The following is a 22233-nucleotide window of genomic DNA, read 5'->3' as shown; positions in this document are numbered from 1 at the left end:
ATCTCAGAAGCTTTACTACTAGCTGATCTGGTAATGCTTTTCTAGCACGATTGGTGGGCAGGGAGAAGAAAGAAACCTCATCTGGAATGGGAAGACAGTCAAATGTTTGGCTTGTTTGTAAGTGCTGAGTCAAAACATTCCCCAGAAACATTAGAGACATTACCATTAGGGTTTTCTATGGGAACCATGAAACTATTAGGTGTGTTTTTAATTGGCTTTTAATCTTCTGCAGGTTTCACATTTGAGACAGAAGATGTTGTTGTTAAAGCTGCATGCGCTTTTATTTTTAAACCCTGGTTTTAAATCATTTGTTGAAGACTTGGAGCTTCAGGGATCTAGATCAGTATTTCTTAGCACATAATAAATTACTACCTATCTAACTCAACTTCTCTTCGCTCATTTCTGTCTACAGACTAGAAAATATGAGATCACAAGACTCTCTTAACCACTGTTAACTCCAATCCTCTTAGCTTAACTATGGTCAGAGGATTCAGTGACACCATTAATCACCCCCAAAAAATCAAACCGAAAGAATCCATGCAGAAAATTTATTATATTTATACCTATCTTTTCAGCCAGGCCGGCCATCAAAATGGTTTGTGAATTTAACCCATGCAGAGATGCAATGCAATTAGGGAAACGCCAAGGTGTGACTCTGTACAGTACAATCATAATGTGAATGTGTATATATGAGGCACAGTCTCTAGCAATTGATAGTACAAGCAAGGTCCCAAGTACCTCCCTTTGTAGGGAGTTGGAGAAGCTGCAGTTGACACAGGGGCTGGCTGTGGCCCATGGCCCTTCATATTAGTCTACTCACATGCTTTGAGCAGTGGGAGAACCCATTCCAAATCTCTCTGTTGTGCACATGGCGCTTAGCATAGTAGCAGTAACGTCTCAGCATTGCAAAGCAATGCAGCACCTTCACAACCGGGGCAGATGTGGTAAGGACACGGGACATGCCAGAAATCTGGTCAGCTTCTTGCAGCTTGCATTTGGGCCTTGGGCTTCAAGCCTTATATAAATACCAAGTTGCCTTACTCCAAGATAAACCACTGGTCTGAAAACAATTATGATTAATTTCATTTCTATACTGCTCCATAGCTGAAGCTCTCTGGGTGGGTTACAAGATATAAAACAAACCAAATATCTAGCCCTGTGTTACAGGGGGAACACATTATTTTTGGCCCTGAGGACTGCATCAGAGGCCTGCTGGGAAAGCAGGAGCTCACATGCATATGGACACACTCACTCAAACAGATCTCACATACACTCCATCCGCAATGATCTTGGTGTTACAACAACAACGCTAGCTCCGTGTCAAAGCATTAAAGGTCTGAAGCCTTGCTTTGCCTCGCTTCCTCTCCCCCCTCCCCCCAGTCCAAAGACAGCCATGAAAACCCCAACTCAATCCTTCCACTTAAAAGGAAAAACACACTAGGAACAGGCTGTATGGTTTGTTGCCATAGAAGCTCTACTTCTAAACTATCCTAGAAAGCAGCCAAGAACCTTCAAGAACAGCTTCTTAGGATGCTCTAGGAATGTAGCCTCTATGACACACACATCATAGAGTACTTTCCTAGAGTGTTTCTTCTCCCTCTTTTGTGGTAGTGGCAGATGTAGAAGGCTGTCAAACAGAAGTAGGGAGCCAGGTGCTGCTTTTGGCCCATGGGCCACAGTTTCTGTACCAATGCTGCACTGCTGACACTGACTGGCAGCAGCGGTCAAAGCAAGTTTTTAATCAGATCTGCTATCTGCTATCCTTTTGATTGATGCCAGGAATTGGACTGTGCCAAAAGGACATGCTCTCACACTGAGTGCAGACCCCTCCTCGCTACTTCAAGGGGATGGGGAAAACAGGTAGTGGTTTAGAGACACATATGGTGCCCCTTCTGCATTTTGTTCTGCACAAAATTTTAGTTCTCTTTAGATCGCACCAATTGAGATGAATGGGACTTGGGAGTACTAAGGAATCACTAACTTAAGCCCATTCATTTTAATAGGCCTACCCTAAGATTGGAAACAATCAAACAGAAGTCGACACAAGGTGGAACTCCATTAGACTGGACCTGGCCATGCTAGTGGCCTTACAGGGGATAAAGCACCTGATGATGTATCTTCTGCCCACCCATGGCCTAGAATACTGTAGGAACAAAATAAAATTCTTCATGCATTAAAAGTAGCAGCAACAACAGCACACTGCGGTAATTCTCATCAGTCCCTCCTATTCTTAGACTTTTTCTTGACCTGATACCCAAAACATCTGGAGGCCACCAAGTTGCAGGCAGCTGCCTTCTAGGAGTCTTTGTTCACAGGTGAAAACCCTTACAAAACTATTGTGACCAGATTATTTAAGTGTTTGTCCATGCACACAGTACAAAGCCAACCAGTAAACACATATTTCTCAAACTTTTTGAATATAAAAATACCACATTTTCAACTTGTTTATTGTGAAAACAAGAAGAAACAGGCTTAGCTTAGCCGCAATTAAAAACGAACACAGTCTCTTTCGTGCATTCTGCCAAATTAACTACCACCCAGTGAACAGGTAGCTTAAGCTTATGGGCACTTACCCCAGCCAAGGACTCCTAAGCCATTAATCATTGTGGTATGTGAATCGGTGCCCACCACACTGTCTGGGTAATAATACCCATTCTGATCAAAGACGACTCTTGCCAAGTATTCTAAATTCACTTGATGGATAATCCCGGAGCCTGGAGGGATAATCCTCATGTTCTGGAAGGCCTGGGAGCCCCACTAAAACACAAAATGGAAAAGGTGCAATCCCTCAGGTGCAGGAAAAAGTAAGATCCCGCCAGAGCTTTACCTCTCCCACCCAAGCGCCATGTTCTGTCAGGTGGTCCTAAGATACGAAAAGTCAGGAAACCAGAGATTCCATCCCTGACTTCATCCTTGCATCTCTAAAGTTCCACCCCGGCATCACTGTTCACTACTTTTGAAACCAAAATTCGGAAATCAAGCAAAACCAGGACAACAGTTTTCCTACAGCAGATGGTCTGCCTTTATGGCAGACTCAAAAATTCAGTAGAAATCACAATCTTCAAAATCTGTGCATGTTTTTTTTTCTTTTTTAACAGAAGAAATTTGCCATTAGCAAGACAAAAACCAACAAAACTCGACACTGTAGGCCCAAGGGCACGTGCTACTCTTCATTCCTTCCCATCTTCTGAGAGATTAAAAACTTTACTGCAAGGCTGAGTTACTTGTGGTCCTCCAGATGTGCTATGCTGGCAAGGTTTGATGGGAGTTGTGGTCCCAGAACATCTGGAAGGCCACAAATTACTCATCCCTGCTGTACAGGTTTAGCCGCCTCCTCTCTCTGGTTGCAGTTTCCAGTTCATGGGAGGATCACAGAGCAGCTGCAGTTCTGCCATCTGTCCACCCCTGAACTGGCCTAACTCTTGGGGCTAACTGAGCAGGCGGCTGGACCTTCTGGCCCCTTCCAACTCTTCTATTCTACAATTCATACAAGAAGAGGTAGAATTCTTCCCTTACCTTTAAGAACTCAAATCTTTCTTTGTTCCTTTCGAACTCCAATTCTTGATTCTTCTGCAAACTGTCTGGTCTGCAAATACAAGAAAAAGAAGGATTATCAGCATGGTAAACCTTCAACAGGATGTAGTGCGAGGTCCAACGTGTGTGGGCAGAAAGAAAGACAGGAAGAAAGGCTTGTATTTATTGAGCTCAGCTGTTCTATGTGCTTTAATTACTTTGCACCGGGGAGCTAGAGAAAAAAGCAGTGAAGAGAGCTTAAGTAGGTTTTGTGGTAATTCTGCTGTCTGGCTCGAGTGCTAATTCCATATTGAATGCAGGCACATTGGCAGAGTCTAGCCTGAATGTAAAAGTAATGGAAAGTTGAAAAACATTAATTAGCTAAGCAGTACGCATTCCATGGGCAGGAAATTGCTGAGTTGACAAAAGTTGTTCCCTGCTTTCCAAATGTACCGAATGGTCCAAGGACTAGTCTCTGGATTACACAGTTATCCAAGAACACAAGAAGAACTGCGCTGGATCAGACCAAAGGTCTGGTTTCCGGTTTCCCGCATGAGCCATCTTTCGGGAAGCCCTCAAACAGGGCAAGGAGAAAAGTGCTCTCCTGCTCGTGTCCTCTGGCAACTCACATTCAGGACCTTGTTACCAGCCCCAGTTGTCGGAGGCAGCACACAGCCACCCAAGGCCTTCTCTTCCATGAAGCCATCCAATCCCATTTCAGAGGAGTTTAAAGGTGTGACCCTGTGTTGTTGAATTGGGAGGCTTACTGTCATCCCACAAAGAGCAGGGGAGGTGGTGCAGAGGCTAAGAAGTGCCAGACTAGGACTCTGGAGATCCAGGTTCTAGTCCCCGCTCAGCCATGGAGCTCACTGGGAGACTTTGGGCCAGTTGCAGACTCAGCCCAACCTACCTCATGGGGTTGTCATTGTGCAGGTAAGATTGAGAGGGGCAGGAGAATTAGTTAAGTTACACTGGAAGGAAAAAAGGTGGGATATATATACTCATACAAACACACACCAATCATCAAGCAAGCAAGCAATCTCTCCCCACTTGCTTGCCCCCATCCTGGATTTCCTGCTCTGCATTTTCCGCTCGGCAGTCTTTTTGGCCCATCTATCCAGAGCATTTTGGAAGGAAGGGAAAGGAAGCTGGAGGAACATCACATTAGCTCAGTTTTCCCTCCTTCTTTCTCCCAGCCTTGAAGAGCAGCCGGCTTGGTTCTTTCTGCCCTGGCTGCAGGTTGACTGGTGAAGGGGATCGGAGCGCTGAATCCCAGCTCCAAGGTGAGAGAGCTGCCTAGATGCATGGTGTGGATTCCTAAGTTAAAGTCTCCTCCTCTTGTGACAGCAAATTCCATGCACTGTGCAAATTCTGTTGCTGTGTGGAGACAGCCTTCCATTTGCCTGCCAGGAGACCTGCACCCTTTGGCTTCATGGGTTGATCTTGCGTTCTAGTACTGCGAGGGAAGGAGAAGGACTTCTATCCACTTTCTCCATGCCAGGTATAATTTTTCACACTTCATATTCTTCCAGCTTTACTTGCCTTTTCTCTAAGCAGCCTTTCAAAACCCGAAAGGTGGACCACAACTTGGACTATAACTACAACCAGCCTAATATGCTAAATATTCATTCTTAACGAACTACTTAGAATGTAACTATTTGAGGCTCTGATGCCCAACATTCAAGGCTGAGGACACTCGACTTATTCTTGGAAATGTTAAAGTTGCTGGGACCTGAGCTGACAGGAAACACAGTTTGTCTTCCTCTCTTCAGAAAAAGCCCTCAAGTTTACAGCAGGGCCAGCCTTATTATAGGGTAGGGAGAAGCAGTCGATTTGGGGTGTTACTCAAAGGCAGGAAATGGTCAGTTATCAAATCTATTATCACTGTATTTTTAATGCCAGGGAATATGCTAATAGGATTTTCTGCCTTGGTGCCAAAATAACTTGGCTAGCCATGTTGACTATACAGCTAGAGTGTGTGTGTGTGTGTGTGGACACCAGTTGCTCTTCCACCTTGTAGAGCAACATATCTTGGACTGGCTCTGGTTTATAGCGTACATTTTTAGACAAAGGCCTGAACATCTCCTTTACTGTCAGTCTTCATTTTTTGATACACCATTTTATTTTTAAATGATGTAAGCAGCCCCAAATTGCTTGCTTGCTTTTCCTTTTTTTGTGGAAAGGTTAGACTCTCTTATTATTCTTCATATGTGGCTCTAAAAGCCATTTTTCTGGCTGAAAAGTAGGATTAAAAATTCCTTCAAACAAATAAACAACTCCACCCCCACCCCCGATGACACATCTACAGACAGGTAATTAATTAAGAAAACAGAAGCCTTGAGATACTTGCAAGATTGATTAACCCCCCAGAAGTAGATGATTACCGAGGCTTAAGGAAATTTAATGCAAGAATTTAATGAACGCTAGCTACTTTGTGAGGGTTTCTTTCATCCAGCTGGAATCAAAATCCTTTGCCATGCCTTACCTTTTATTAAAGTCAACTTGGATGGAATGATCAATGACTAAATCGGCAGGACAGATCGGGTTGATTTTTTCCGGGTCTCCTCCCAGATCTTTCACAGCATCTCGCATAGCAGCAAAATCGACTACTGCAGGGACACCTCTGCAAGGGAACAGTTAAAGGAAACAAGGCATATAGATGAAGTAGCATCCCAGGCGCCACGTTCATTTACAAGTGAGACCCGGCAGCCAAAATGCACAAAGAGAAAGTGCCTTGATAGAAGACCAGCATTGGTACTGCTTTGTAGCGTGGGACAAATTTTTCCCAAACCAACAAGTCACCTGCTGACTCTCTCCCTCCTTCCAATCACTAGCACTTTTGCTTTCAGTCTGCACTCTGTGTTAACCATAATGCGCTGTGGTTGTCTGAATGAACAAACTCTGGTTGGCGCTGGACTTCCAAACCAGAAGAAGAAATCAAAAGATGTGTGTAAGAGTTTGCAGATTTAGTCAGTGGGTTGTATCCAATGTTCGTCTAACTGTGAGTGGATCTGTTGAAATGAATGGGGCAACTGATAACAGTTGACATACAAATGGAAAAGGGGCTAGACAGAGCGCACAGGCTTTGTTTCCTGTTCCCTAGGCTAAATCATGCAAGATCATCTGAACTGAACCTTGGGGAGGGGGGCTCAGTTGTACGAAGCGAAATGCTCAGTTTCTCTGACTATGAAAAGCTTGTAAAAGGCTGGAACACACAGGAAAAGGCATTCAAGTTGGAAATAATAAAATCACTGTATGCGAAAACAGTGGAGGTATAGCTATTCTGTCACCTGCCGCTGAAGTCATCAAGGTGACAAAATAACAATTCTAGGTCAGAGGAAGATACTAAGTCAGCTTTAAGGATGGAGTGAAAAAGTTTCTTTGGATTTCACCTATTACAACAGGCTCATTGTTGTGAAATTCTTTGAAAGGTAACCAGGGTAACAATTCAACTTGGGCAAAGAAAATTCCAGACTAAATGTAATCTGGAATAGAAGGGAAACCACTCAGATCTCTTGCAGTACTACTTCACAGAGTATTTCTTCAACTATCTAAAATCCACTCAACTAACCATCCATCCACAGATTTCAGTGCTGAGTTGCACCATTGCTAGTTATGAAGGTGACCTTTGGGATAGAATTAGGTGGGCTTATTTTAACTCTCTTCCAAAAGATTGCCTGTGTATAATACAATTTCTTTAATGCAGGATTAGGCAAAAGGTAGATCTCCAGATGTTTTGGTCTTCAACCCCAGCATTCCTGACTACTAGCTATGCTGGCAGGGGCACCTGGGAACTGAAGTCTCAAACATCTGGGGATCTATATTCTCCCCACCCTTGCTGTAGATGAATTTTATTACATCAATTTTTGCAGCATCGCAACAACTGATTAAAATATTTAATCTTTTCAAGAGTTGCTCCTCTTCCAAATATTGTTACTGGAGTCTACTAAAAGCTGAACCAAATCCAGGGTAGCTGAAGGACTGCCTTCTCCCACAATCACCTACCCAGTTAAGATCTGACCCAGAGCCCCTTCTTGAAGAGCCATCCCCAAAGGAGGTGAAAGGGATGGCGAATGGAAGAAGGGCCTTCTTGGTGGTTGCACCCAATCTCTGGAATCAGCTCCCCAGATCGCTTTGGTGCCAGGAGAAAAGAGTTTTATTTTACAGGCATTTTAATAATTGATTGAATTGTACTAAATTAATTTTAATTGTAGTTTGATCTTAAATATTTTTAGTGATGACTTATCCATTATCCTGGCTTAGAATAAATCTTGTTAAAATATTAGTTTTTAAATTTAATTCTTAATTTTTTAAAAATATCATAATTATACAATGTTGTTCACTGCCCAGGGAATCATGTGTGTTTCTATTGAGTACAGTTTTTAAATCCAGCAAATAAAAACATCTTTCCAAGAGCATGTGTCAAGTTTCTGTCTAAGACTGGAAAAGCAGGCAACATTCACCTGGAATAAGTAAGCATGTTATCAGTCTCCTTAAGATCACACTACTCTGTTGGCACTTGCTCCCTTACACTCCAACAGTACTAACGGTTTTTAAATTTACTTCTGCCAAAGTAGAGACACTCCGGGGCTTTTCAGAAAACACACAGGTCTCATTTTCTTCTGAAAAGCTTAATCAAAACTGCTGCTAGCCAGCAAACTGAGCTTGTCCGCATGTGGGATCACTGTAATTTTATGTGTGAATTACAAATGCAAAAAATGAACGAAGAAGCCAGTCACTTGGCCTCCAAGTCTGGTTTAAGCATCACTCGGGAACTACAGCTTGAATTAGAAACCAGCACTATCAGACACCAGAACTAGGGACATTTCCTGACATTTTACAGGTCTAAAGGCCAAAGAGCAGCAAACTTTAGATGACGTATAATGAAATCTGACCTGTTACGTTTTTACCTGAAGGTCTGTTTACCCAACTCAGTGCAGTCTGTTGCAAACTCCATTTGGTGGCGTAAACCACAATGTAAACTGATTTGCATTTCAGTATGTCCACTTTGTTTCTATGATAATGCCCTGCTCACTTATTGCAGCCTTTCCCAGTTACCTCTACATGTTGCATCAAGCAAGTCTGCAAGGACGGTACTGTCCCTCTGCCCAGGGGCTCGTGCGTGGGGCAAAAGCAAAGCTCTCCAAAGAAAACTTTGCACAGGTACAAGCACAACCCATACTAAAAAGGGGGTCAAAGACTGGTATTTCATGAAGGCACCTCTAAGAAAAATGAAGAATACAGATAATCCTGGGATAATTGTTTGCTCTAGTAAAAGGCATGCTGCAGAGTTTTTTCTTCTTTACTGCTTCCTCTAGGATAAGAAGGTGGGGGGCATTTTCTGGCAATAGAGGCGGTTTTGGGGAGGAAGAATTCAGCCCCCAGCCCTGAAACAGTCTCTCACTAGTGCTCTGGAAGATTTGGATTTGATTTGATTTTTCTCCAGTGTGTTTGTCTCTGTGCGTTTCTAAGTCTAGATTATGGACTGTAGGACAAAAACTATATGGCAACCTGTTTTGAAGTTTTAGTATTAGCATACCTGAAGTGCCAGATCCTGCCTAATCTTGGAAGCTAAGCAGGATCAGGCCTGGTTAGAATTTGGATGGGAGACCTAACTATCAAGAATGGTGTCTTTGTGCTTTCTTCTCCTCTCATCCCTTTGAAACCTACAGTAAAAACTGTGCGATGCCCTGATCTCAGCATGCTCCTCATTACCCAACCAGCCACAGCCAGTGATATCAACCAGGGATGTGGTGCCCATCTGTCCTACTTTACAGAAGACAGTCCTTTGTTTGAAAAGATCTCTCGGTACAGTTCTTGGTTTAAAGACGTTCAAAGGGCTGTTCAGTGGCAGGAACATAAGAGAGCTGCAATGGATTTGAGCAAAAGCCTGCCTAATCCAACCACCTGCTTGCAAAGAGGCCAACTGGATGCCGAGGGGAAGTCCACCAGGGGGACCAGGATGCCACAGCATTCTTCTGCTCTCTGATACTATCGTGACTAGCAGGCATGGATAACCTGCAGCCATCCATCACTCCACTCGCTGAAGTCTGGTTTAGAGATAAAGAACCTGAAGGACAGAGGCCTTGCTGCTCTCTATCAAGAGTTCCTCCATCATAGCACCAGCAGGCAAAAAGTCGCCTAATCCCACCTTTCCAACTGGAAGCAACTGAGCTGCATTGCTATTGAAATTAAAGAATCTGTTTCTGAATTTGAATATATCCAGCTAAACTAACATAAGGTGTTTTTATGCAAGCATATGCTCTCTTTTTTGCATTTCCTCTGTTTGGTGGCCACCCTTAAGGGGCAGGGAAATGCGTGTCTCTTAAGTGAGGCCATCAATACTCTGGCTGAATTTTACTACATTACAGATGACTGGGGTGTTTGTGAAAACATGACACCAAATGCCATTCTGGACAGCTGCCTATTCATTCATCAAAATGTATAGTTCTGCCTTTCTATACCTGAAATTACTGCAATTTTAAATTAAGTTTCTTCCTGTGCTTTGTTATAGACCCTGGAACCTGCTGTACTGAATGGGTTAATCTTTGAGTTCAGCACTGGCAGCTTAGAAACAAATAACAGAAAATGAGGGATTTCTTTGGCACTGATGCAAATATACTGGTTTATACTTGTGGAGTGTGTGTAAATGAGCAATTATGAATAAAACAACAAATCAACTTGGGGAATCTAGCTCCTACATTAAGTGGTTTTAGCTCTTACTTTGCAAGGATTCTTTTTAAGTTGCCTTTTGTATTTTTAAGGGATGGGTTGACAGTGTTTCTCCCCCAATTTTATTCCAAGGTTTGTGGAGGCATGTGGTCTAATGGTTAGAGTGCTGGACTGGGACTGCATTCTAGTCCCTGCTCAACCGTGAAGCTCACTGGGTCACTTTGGACCAGTCACAGACTCAGGGATATTTTTCTGAGGAGAGGGGGATAGCATTTTAAGCTGCTTCAGGTGCCTTGTAAGAGGAAGAAAGATATAAATGTAATGTGCAAAATATTTGAAAATTTACATTTGTTAGATTTGGTTGAATTATCATCTTTTCTTTTTTTAATGATTTTTTTTTTTTAGTAACCTAGCCATAAATGTATGCTGTAGGGAGTCCTTGTCACTGAACTCCATGATGCAGCCCTACATGAAATTCAGAACGATTTTCTGCTCCCTTTTCCCAACATGAAGCCCCAGAACGGTGGCAGGAGACAGACATGCAGGGTTAGCCCCGCCCCTGAAGGCGATGGTGGTGTGGATGGCGGGATCCACTGAGGCCTGGATTGATTTTAGCTCCCAGCCCACCCAGTTGAAGACATTTGGTGCAACGGTACAAGTAAAAGCTGCAGACTTTCTGCCATTCTTCTTTCGCGTGGCCACATCACAGGATTCCTTCAGCACGCAGCCACCGCTGAATACGCTCTTGGCCAACGTGTGCCGACATCAGCACAAACTGAAAGGAATAGTGGGGGTCACAAAGGCCAACAGCCATGTGGCTCTTCGTGTGCCCCCACAATTTCCTGATTACATCTGGCTGTGGTGACTCGCTGAAAGATTCATTTCTGCACATGACTCAGCAGCCTCGTGACACTCTCAGCCTGCGCTGCTAAAGATGTAACGTGCACACTCTGAGTGTGTTTTTTCCAGGAGCATCCCAGTGCCAACGGGGTTACACATCTCACTCTGGTTTGTGCTCAGGCTAAAACGAAGCCACAAGTAATGTCAGGTGCTCTTCTCCAAAGAGCTTCAGCTTCTCCCAAAAACAACAATGGCTTAAACACATTTAAGATTAATTCCACCAGCTGTGCTAAAATGCTGCCTGTTTTTTCCTCTTCCCAACCCCTCTCCTTTTCCTTTCAGGTTGCTTTTTTCTAGATGTCAAGCATATAGGAAGAGATTGTCATGTTTGCATTGCAGTATGCAAGTCACTCCAGGAGCAGGAATACTAATAATACAAGGAGGAGGAAGTATGACAACAGCCTAGTCTTACATAAAACAAAATAAAAATTCTGTAACTCACGTAAAGTCTTGCAGAATCACTCGTGCAGGCTTAAATGGCACTTCGATGTTCTTGTGCTGCATCACATTCCAGTTCAGGATATTTTCAACATCATCCTGCTTGACCAGAAAGTTGTCACAATTCCGGACTGCAGCCTCCAGCAAGACTCGGATAGAAAACGGCAAGCGCGCTGGAAGGGGGAGAAGGAAAAAAGGGTAAGCTGAAGAGTAAGACTTTTCCCCAGGGTTGCCAAACTGCAGCCAAGGTTTTCAGACGCTTGAGCTGCACCAAAGAGAAACCTTCTCTGCCACTGATACAGAGGGGCCAAAGCTACAGAGCATATGAAACGGGGGGCGAAACACGGGATGCGTGAGGGGCTGGCTCGGGGTCGGGGGATGCACACGGGGACAGTTCTGGTGCACGCAGACCTATGCACACTTATGTGCGGACACTCCGGTAGTGATGCTGAAAAAAGAGTCTGTGTCGTGATCACTGGGGAGGGATGGAGAGGACTGGAGGCAGGAAAACTAGCCCAGAGAACTGGTAAGCAACAGCCAAAACGATCCATTGGCTGGGGAAGTCTTGGTCACACGATGCAAATGACCACGTGACTTGAGCTTAAAAGCTCCAGGTGCAGCAACTTCCCTTGAATGCAAGCAACGTACCATATCTTTGGTCTCCCAAATGGCTCAGGTTGAAGAAGTTCTTGGTGGCTTGGCTGGGGTCCAGAGGCTCCACGGCATGTGTAAAAGGGTTGCTCATGGCTGAGAAGGCTTGATGTTGCTGCAAGATACGAGGCACCGTCATGTCAGTGAATTAAGTTCCATGCTTTAAATTAAGAGAACGGGTGTGATACAGTGGTCAGAGAGGGGGACCAGGATGCAAGAGATCTGGATTCTAGTCCCCACTTGGGCCATGAAGCTCACTGGGTGAATTTGGGCTTGTCATTGACTTTCAGCCTAACCTTCCTCACAGGGTTGCTGCTGGGAAGATAAGCCATAGAAGACGAGGTCTATGTAAGCCACCTTGGGTGTCCTGCAAGAGGAGGACATGTGGGATATACATGCAATAATAAAGCAATTAAAATAGCATTTTAAAAATATTTAAAATACCTTGTATGCATGTGGTCAGACATGCCTAGCTATGTATGTCCTTTTGTGATTATGGAACCAACTTGCTATCTTCTTGAATAGAGTTCCTCCCAAATTTCCCACTGGAGGTGTGATTCTTGCAAAATAGTAACAATAAAATAGCTCTCTTGCCTCTCCCCTTTAAATTACAGTCATGGAATTAAGTAGGATAATTAGGCTGCTGCACCCAAGTCTTCCCAGGAGGTCGAGAAATGCAGGATGAGAAAGAAAGGAGGCCCTGAAGTCAACATAGTGTAGCTCCACATTCTGGCAAGCAAAAAGGGCGGAAAGCAAGAGAGATGTGCCACAGCAAGACCATGATCAAAGGCGAGGGGCTAACAGTGAGAAGTTGGCATCTACAGCATGAAAATCTTCATGGGACAGACAGCGATCCTTGGGGGTCAAAGTTTCCTCCTCACCCCTGTACTTGTTGCCTGGAAGTAACTCCCACTGAACTCAATGAAACTTCATCCTAAACTGACTTGTATTGGGTTGCAGTCAAACTGTCTGGAATTTGCCCTCTTCTTCCTTGCATAAAATTGAAATGAACACACTACTATTTAAACTGACTTCTATTCTGAAAATTCTATTTATCTTGAAGTTCTATGCTTGTTTTGGGATCTATACAATATAACCTTATGGCTTTTTGTCTTTTCTTTAAACAATGAATAGAAAAATTACATAGCTGCTGCTATGGTGGTGCTGATGTCTGCACATTTCTTTTGCTTTTGGAAATGTGCAGAGGGTTTCCCTGTATTAGCTTAGCTGCAATCCCTACAACAATCCAGTCATATTATCCCCCATAGTGCACTTGGGGTGAAGGACTGAAGGTTAGACAGAGCAGCTTGCCTAAGGTTACCTCATGAATTCATGGCAGAGGTAGAATTTGAACTGCGCACTTCCTGATACACAGTTTGGCTCTTAGTTGCTATGCCATATCAACTGTTTTGCTCTTAATGTGCCACCACATGGTAAGGCTTGAAAGATTTCAAAGACACTAAATTGAATCAGCAGCAGGCTGCCATTTCCATCAGGTCCAGGGAGCATGGCAAATTTGTAAGCCGCCTCAGGTTCCTTGCAAGAGGAAGAAAGGTGGGGTATAAATTCAATGCAATAACAACAATATAGGAAATCAAACCCAAAAAACAGGAATACACTGGGCCGCCTATCTCTGGATTAAAACCCCCCACCTTTTGAGGTCATCTCCCCTTTTCTTCCTGCAGATGTACCCACCTCCATGACTTTCCTTGCTTTCCACGTGCCACTGAATTAGCTATATTACTAGTGCTTTTGACTCGGTAGTCTCAATCATGTTTGCAATGCAAAAAGATTTATATTTTGGACTGGCAAGGATCTGTGAATATGAAAGGAACGTAGGCAAGCCAGTGCAAAGAGAATGGCATAGTGAGGGAATTAGCTGACTGGGGTTTCAGAGAGCATCTTCTGAAGAGGAAACTCTCAGTGGGGAAACGGATACACGGTGCATGCATTTCCCCGTAGATCTCAGCCTTACAAACTCATTTGGAGCATAGGAAGATAGGAAGCTTCCAGCTCAAAAAAGCGGCTACTGTAGATCACTCCCCTCAATATGCTTTTCATGGCCCGCAGCTTGCCGAATGATAATTTAACTTGATGGTTTTGGTTGGAGCACTGTCACTGGCATTACAAGTGCCTGGAAACCAATTGTTCCATCGAAGAGGGAGGAGGGAATCAAGCTTTTGGGCCATGGCCCCACACATCTGTACTGATTCTTGGTTGTCAGACTCAGGCGGCATGCACGGAGAACCACTGTGTAGAAAAGGGTGCTACAGGACGCTGTAGATCTTAGTGCGTGCGATTTTTGAGACTCCCAAAGTGGCTGCTTGAGTCACGGCCTGCAAGAGGCACTTGGCATAAAACAGCAGCCTACGTGGAAATGTTACGCATGAGCATGGTCCTGTTGTGCAAACCTAAACCTGAAGTTTGCACTGTGGCGGCAGAAGCAAAACGCAATGATTGCCCTTTGTAAGCAGGTGAACTCCTGGGAGCTTCATTCTTCTCCCCAGCAAGTTTGCTTTAAGGGAAAATCACACAGGTCTTTGCTGCGGCCATGATGGCTAATTTGGCCGTCATAAAAACAGCCAGGGGAGGGGGCATGAGCACCTCTGTGAGTCTCATATGCCCTAAACTGTAAGTGTGGGCCTCAATTACAAATATGAGCTTGCACTCAGACCGTATCCCAATATCAGCCTTGATAACCACATTATGCTACAGTCTGAGAAAGTAAATTTAAATTGGTTACATCTGTTTAGATTCCTCCTGCTTGCCAGTTTTTCTTGACATCACGCATAAAAAAATTGCACATGCCATGGAGCTAAATTGTTCTCCCTGTTCAGCTGTATTTCCCCAGGATGATGTTTTCCTGGTGCCCCTTCTTGCTTGAAAGTTTTGCTGGTTGCTACTCAAACACTAGGTAATGCACAAGCAACGGCGCCACATTGTTGAATGTCCAACCTGTTGCTAAAGAGCGCCTTTCCTTTTCACTTCTTGAAATGTTTCTGTTGACTCATGCATCTAAGCGAGGGACTAAGCAGAAACAAAACGAAGTATAGAAACACTTCCCTAATTAGTCAGCACAAAATTTCTCATTTGCAGATAAAAAAAAGGAGTTGTTTGGCAAAATTGAGGGACTTGGGCCAACTCAGTAAATGTGTGAGCAATACTTTTATTTCAAGGGTATTAAACCGCAGGCCCACAGGCAAAATCTGGTCTGCCTGGGGTCCTGATTCGGGTTCCCCAGATGGCCAGAGCCCTTCCCTCCAAGTGGGTGGTGGGCTCCTAGATTTGGTGTGTTCTAGAAGGCTGCAGCGGTTCTCCAAAGGCTTACTTACTGTGAGGCAAAGAGAATTCAAAGTGAAAATATGCTGGCACCTTTTGGATTGCTGCCCCTCTCACCTGCCATGGAAATGCAGCCCTCGAGACCTTTCCCATAAAGGAATTTGGACCCGGGCTGCAAAAGGTCCAACACGCCCACCATTGGCCCGCAACCTGTTGCCTTATTTTCCGCATGTACTGGCAGTACTCTATAATAGCCGACGATGGTGCATTCTGCAGCACAAGGCAGCGGCTGGGGCTATTTTGAAGCCTTCCCCCCGCCCCAATCCCTTGCATGGCTAGTAGCTTTGAACATATTTGTTATTCATCTGGCAAAGGATACTGAAGACTACCACAGCCGGTTGTCACTGATGAGTCCCCAGTAACCAGCTTGTTCACCTGGCAGCAAAATGAACAGATCAGGTATGGAGAAGTGTGCCGAGGCACCTGATCCGTAACTTTGAAGGGTTCCTCAAAGGCCACACCGTTTCTCAGCTGTGTGAGCTTTTGGTGGAAACCATTAAGAGTGTATGGAGTACTTTTCAATTCCTGTAGCATCTGACAAATTACTGGATCACTAATGTGTAATCAAATATTGCAAATTCTCCTGCTTCAAAAGCCTGGATGTGATCTGCCCTGCTCAGCCCTCCACTCCCTTCCTCTTCTTGCCTGCTTTTTCCAGCCTTGCACAGCCTCTGAGCATGCTCAGTCTTCACTGGCCTTTTTGGTTTTGTCAAGTAGGTAAGTTCTAAAGATTTTTTTTTTTTTTGGTACTTCTGCAAACCTCAGAATTTTGCCAAGTCTGCTTTTACGTGGTGCCATTTCAGCTACGTTAGGAATGGCACTCACACCTGAACATTAGAAACAGAGGGAAGACAGTTGGTTAGCATGCAGTTAGTTTTATCGTTGTTAAGAGCTGCTACTCCCAAGCTGAGCAACAGGATGGAGTAGAAATTTGAGGGCACAGTCCACTGCCCTTGCACAAGTTCTACTGAAAGTACAAAAATGGACCTTCTACAGCAGAACGACAAAGGAACCAATCACCTAAGGAGGTTGTGGGCCCTCCCACACTGAAGGCATTCAGGATGCAGCTGGAAGGCCCTCTGAGAGGGATGGTGTAACTGGGAGTCCTGCACTGAGCAGGGGGTTGGACCCAATGGCCTCTTCCAGCTCTGACTCTATGAACACCTTTGTGCAACTCCCATGGAACCATGCAAATATCTTTGAGGAGCATTTGCTGGCTTGATCGACCTCCCGCTTATCAGTTGTGAATCCCGTCAAACAAGGAAAGTTGTCTGCAGAAGGAAGCAAGCCTCTTCTCAATGTGGTTTTTGCTTCTTTCAAAGGGGAGCTGTTTCCTTTAACCAAACAATAAGAACAAAAATAATCTGGTTGTGGATGCAATTTTCATTTATTTTGTCTTTCTGTTGGTGAAGCACAATTGTAGCTTGTTCTCTAAAGATGAGACAGCAGACAAGTCTATGTAGATTGCTTAAGCCAATCCCACGGTGGTAGCAGGGACCTCTTGCTTATTGCTTTCCAAATATCCCTAGTGAAGTGGATCTTGCAGTGAGAACAAATTGTTCAACTATTGATTCTCTTCTCCAATCCCCATTTATGAGACACACTCTTAACAAAAATCTACTAGTAAAGGACCGACTGTTGTTTTAATCCTGTGTAATTAAGCCAGTGTGGTGTGGTGGTTAAGAGCGTGGGACTGGGACTCAGAGGATCTGGGTTCAAGTCCCTGCTCGGCCATAGAACCAGCTGGGTGACTTTGGGCCAGTCACAGACTCTCAGCCCAACCTGCCTCACAGGGTTGTTGTTGTGGGGAGAAGATGGAGGAGGAGATGTGAGCTGCCTTGAGCCCTTTGGGGAAAAAGGCAGGATATAAATTGAAAAATGAATTGAAAATGAAAATGACATCTTAACAACCACTTCCTGAAATAACTTTATAATGATTTTTCTATTTACTTATAAGAATTATTCAACACTCCATATTCTAGTATAGGGATTTTGAAGCAGTGAACAAAATATAAAAAACATTGAAAGCAAAATGAGTTAAAAACATGATTAATAAAACTGTATCATGAAATCTGTGGCCAGCTGGCTCAGAAGGGCTTCTTGAAACAAAAGTGTTTTCTGGAGGAATCTGAAGCAATGAAGTTTGGGGCCTGCCTGATCTCCAGAGTCAGACCTAAGAAATGGAAGAAGAAATGGAGAAGGCTCTTCTATAGGGAGACTCCAGCCAGGCCATGGGTCCACATGGAAGTACCAGGACCATGACATCCAATGACCTCATTGACTGGGCAGCTTGGTAATGGACGAGGTGCTCTCTCAGGTATCCTGGCCCCAAGTTGTTCAGGGCTCTGCACGCAATAGAATATGATTCAGTAAAGGTCATGAATTATGTCTCTGTTCCAAGTTAATTGCATACAAGGAGACAGTTATGTTCTACGATGCGTCAACAGCAGGGCACCCAAGATAAGGCTATCTAGAGTAAAGTTCGCTGCCTACAATACATTTTCACTACACACCATTGTTGCATTTTTCAAAAGCTACTCTCCAATTCTCTAAAACTCAACTGGTGTTTTGGCATCCGCGTCAAAGGAGTGTGACTCCTACCCAGTGTATTCTAACATTTGGATCTTAAGGACACAGTGGATGGAAGTAAGTCCCATCCTTTTCTCAGTGTACAAGCAGAGAGGGGCTGATGGCCCCATTATAGGCCAAGGAGAATGATGCCTTTGAGTATTCATTCTTGCAATCATACTGACCCTGTTCTAAACGAGGCAGGCCATTTGCATTGCAGATACCCTGCTCTGTCAACTGTTGCTCTGAGGTAACTGGGCGCCATTCAGTGTTGAGGCCTATTCTAAAGCCAAGTCACTGGACAGAGATAAAGAAGCTTTAAGGATGAACATGATCTAATGAAGAAGCAGAAGGAAGCTTCTTGGCTATCTGGGTGAAAAATTAACATTTTGCAGTTTTTTGTTTTTTTAAAGCAGGGGGTAATCTTGAGCTCATCTCCTTGCATCCTTTCCCAATAGTTTCTCAATTCTGAATACAGAGGACTAAGTTTGTGGCTCTGAAGCAAAGGCTGGATGTTTAAGTTCAGACGATCTAGAGCTGCTTTCATCTCAACCTGGTACACACAGTCCTGAAACACGGCCATTTGCAGTCTACTACTGGTGATGGATTGGAGAACTTGTAGCTCTAGGTAACTACTAGAGTTGACTTAACTGAGGGTGCTCAATCTGTTCTGAATGGGGCTGCAATCCCCCTGCAGGTTTGCAGCTTGGAGTCTGGTGGACACCATCTTTGTCATTTGAGGCTCAAGTGGCCTTAGGGGCACGGAGTGCCAACTTAGATTAGTGGCCTAGCTACATCTCAGCCAGACAAAGGGAACCTGGCTTCAGTTGTCCGGTTGTCTACGCTCTGCTAACCTCCAAGTTAGATTACTTCCATGTGCACCACCTTGGAAAGATGGCTCAGAAGCTGCTGTTCTCACAAGCTGTGGAAGCCAGAATGACAGGCGCAAGGTGGTCAGAACATATAATGGGGCTTCTCTCCTGGTATTCTTCTCTCCCACCTCCATGGGGAGCTCAGAAGACAACATAAAGGGAGAGGGTCTCCTTGGTGGTGCCCACGTCCCAATTATGGATTTTTTCTGACAAAGTCTGCCTGGCACCACCACTGTTTTCTTTGCAGCACCAGGTCAAGAACTTTTTTGTCTCTCAGGCATTTGATAGCATATGATGAGCTTTTAATCAGATTCTGGATTTTTCTGACTGATGAAGGTTTAAAATTGTTAGACAGACATGTCTCTGTATGTGTATGTGTGTGAGACATCTACTTTTCTATGCATTTTTCACACTAGGTACAGTGTATTTTGATTGCTTTTTAATCTTTGCAAACTGACCAGAGGGCTTTAGCTATTGGGTGTTATAAAAATGTAATGAATGAATGAATGAATTCTCAGGTTTAAGGCAGTCCCACGCTTAAAACAGAGATCTGCCCTTGCATCAAAACTCTTGGTGGGTGATCTGAGTGTATTATTAGTTCGATTCCCTGCCTTTGTTTGCAGGCAATTTGTATGTGGCTGCTCCTTAAATTCTTGCGATCTCTCCCTAGGGGACAATGTACACCTGCTTTCCCGGGACTATATCCAATTCTGGTGGGGATCCTGGATGATGAATATATCCTATGGGTTTTGGCTAGCTTGTGCAGGATTTGGCAAGCCTAGAAATTCCTAGACATTTCAGGTGCCAACACAGGAGCTGAAATAACTCATGGGCTAATCTAGTGAGCTCTCAGTCTCGAAGGCAACTCCACTCAAAAGTGAGCTTCCTCAACCTGGTGCCTTCCAGAAGTGTTAGACTTCAACTCCCATCAACCCCAACCAACATGGTCCATGGTCAGGAATGATGAGCATCATAGTCCAGAACACATGAAGGGTACCAGGCTGGGAAAGATACAATTAGAGACACTATGTGTTATCCTCACAACAATCCTGTGAGGTAGGTTAGTCTGAAGGTCAGTGAATGGCCCAAGTTAGCCAAGTGGGGATAGCCAAATGGGGCTAGATCGCCAGTTAACAATCTAACCACTACACCACACCAGTTCTCCAAATGCATATTTAAATGCATTTCAGAAACATTTCACAACTTTGATCTCAGTGCAAATGCTCAAATCCTAAATTTCACAATGTAGCTTACAGGTGCATCAGTCATTGTACTGGGTATATCTCCTAAATTTGCAGGTGCAAACCCAGAACAATGACTCATTCAGAGAACCAAAGGGAAGCCTCTACAACAGAGTCTAATTCTGCTATATCATGAGAAAATGAATGAAACTAACATGCCTGGCACAGAGATACACAGTAGAATTATCCATTGTCAAAAAAAGGCTTGCTAAAAGTAGACATGACCAGAATAGTAAATCACACAGAGATGCAACAGGCAGCCTCTTCTGAGAATGGGCACAGTAGCAGTTAGACTACTTCCCAAGGCACCCCAATATGTCTCTGCAAACTTCTGGAGATTAATGAGATAGAAAGAATACCTTCTACTCGAAAACATCAATCAGAGAATATCCTGACACTAATCTTTTAACCTCAATCTTCTCTCTAAGGGTGATATAAGCACTAGATATAAGCACTATTGCAACTACCACGTGAATACAAAAGCTTGCCAGGACATGGCTCTGCAAATGCCAACAAGTGTACAGCTCTGAGAGTAGTTGCTAACAGGTTGTAAGCCAGCCTTAACAACATGGCGGAAGCCTAATCTAAGCATGTGCCAATGTTGGACAGTCCATCTCAAATGAGCTTGAAGGGCTTCCTCACTGCTTCTGAACCAATACAGAAACACAGAAACAGAGCGAGCCAGAAGGGGTCTCCCGGGCCATCTAGTCTGACCCCCGGCTCCAGCCGGCTCCGCTCACGACATGCCCACCAACGATCAGAAGTGCATGAGGGCTTTTTGCATTTCTCCAGCCTTCCATCCGTTTGTTCAAACAAGAAAAGTTAAGGAAATTTAAACTTAGGAATCTGCAGCCTGTTTCTCAGATTGGCAAGCCATAGCTACAGTTCTTCAAAAATCCGCCTGGCAGGTGCAGGTAAAGCCAGTGGCTGCAACACGCCTGCAGGCCAGCTTGACAAGAACCCATTAGGAAATTAGCGGCTTGTTTGCCTTCCCCCAAACTGCAGGGCAAAGTTCAAGTCAAGGTGTGCCAAAGACATTTTCCTACTTGAAGCAAAGAGCAAGCCTGGCAGTGGGACACACTCCCAAAGGCCACGGGCTCCAAGACTTTGCCGGCACCTCTCAGCATCTGTGGCCTGAGACAACGGGTTCACTCTGCGCCTTGAGAGCGCTGACCCTGGTTCAAGTCTTATGCCAGCTTTCTTTTCATACCCACTGCACAGCTTTTTCAACCCAGCGCACACAACGCTTGGAAACCCCAGTGTGACGGGGGCAAGATCTCCCCTTCATTGAGGCTAGCTTAGTTTGCAGTTATCTGGAGTCTAGGCTAGGAATGGGCAATGCATAACCTTCCTGATGCAGACACTCCCACCTGACCTTGGCCACACAGCTAGTGTGAGCAATCCTGGGAGACACATTCTGAGAAGAAGCGGAGGGCTCCCCATTCTCCATCCCTGGTCTATGCACAGAAAAACGGCTGCCCCAAGAACAGGCATTTAAATGGCTTGCTGGAGCATGCTGGGAACTGTGGGACATTTTTCTGTCTACATGCACTGAAGATTGCCCCATTAAATCAGCAAAACTCCTGGCGGATACTCGAGATGTCTTGAGCCTGCAGCCAGCACCCTCCTTAAAGCCAGTCCATATGCGGCATTTCCTCCCTGCCACGTGTGTCAGGCTTGAAAAAGTGCTTCGTTTGGCACGCCTATATAGTTTGGGAACTGCTGAGCTCAGCGGCACAATTAAACCTACATCCACATGGCACTGGTTCGGATGTCATGGGCAACTGGGTGTTATCACGATGGGAACAAGTTGCAGCCATTCCAGTGCGGCTGTGAGGATGAGATTGGAAGCTTTTAGTCTGTATAAATGTTTAGGCAGAAAAAGTCTGGCAAATATAAGGATTTGTAGCATTTGGTACTGTCTAAATATGCATAGGTTTGTAGCCTAATTGTGCCATGCCTAAAGTCAAGACTGTGGTAAAACTCAGCTCTTGAAACAAGTCAGCTTCATAACCCATGGTTTGAAGCTGGCTTGTTTC

At 44.5% G+C, this 22233-nt stretch overlaps 1 protein-coding gene across 1 annotated transcript in view; it reads right to left on the bottom strand.

Annotated features, from left to right (window-relative positions):
• ACO1 (aconitase 1) overlaps positions 1 to 12287 on the bottom strand; it is a 32621-nt gene extending 20334 nt beyond the window's left edge. Inside the window, exons 1-5 of the mRNA XM_044428076.1 lie at positions 12172 to 12287; positions 11528 to 11696; positions 5999 to 6136; positions 3517 to 3586; positions 2574 to 2757 (exon numbers count right to left, since the gene is read on the bottom strand). Coding sequence (XP_044284011.1) covers positions 2574 to 2757; positions 3517 to 3586; positions 5999 to 6136; positions 11528 to 11696; positions 12172 to 12268 — 658 coding nt within the window. The 5' untranslated portion in view covers positions 12269 to 12287. The remainder of the gene's footprint in view (positions 1 to 2573; positions 2758 to 3516; positions 3587 to 5998; positions 6137 to 11527; positions 11697 to 12171) is intronic.
• Between the last annotated feature and the right edge of the window lie 9946 nt (positions 12288 to 22233).

The sequence above is a fragment of the Varanus komodoensis genome, unplaced genomic scaffold, assembly GCF_004798865.1.
Source record: "Varanus komodoensis strain SLA01 unplaced genomic scaffold, ASM479886v1 scaffold19, whole genome shotgun sequence".
Classification (NCBI taxonomy): Eukaryota; Metazoa; Chordata; class Lepidosauria; order Squamata; family Varanidae; genus Varanus; species Varanus komodoensis.
Note: the sequence above shows the minus strand (reverse complement) of the source record. Positions and strands in the feature narration are given on the sequence as shown.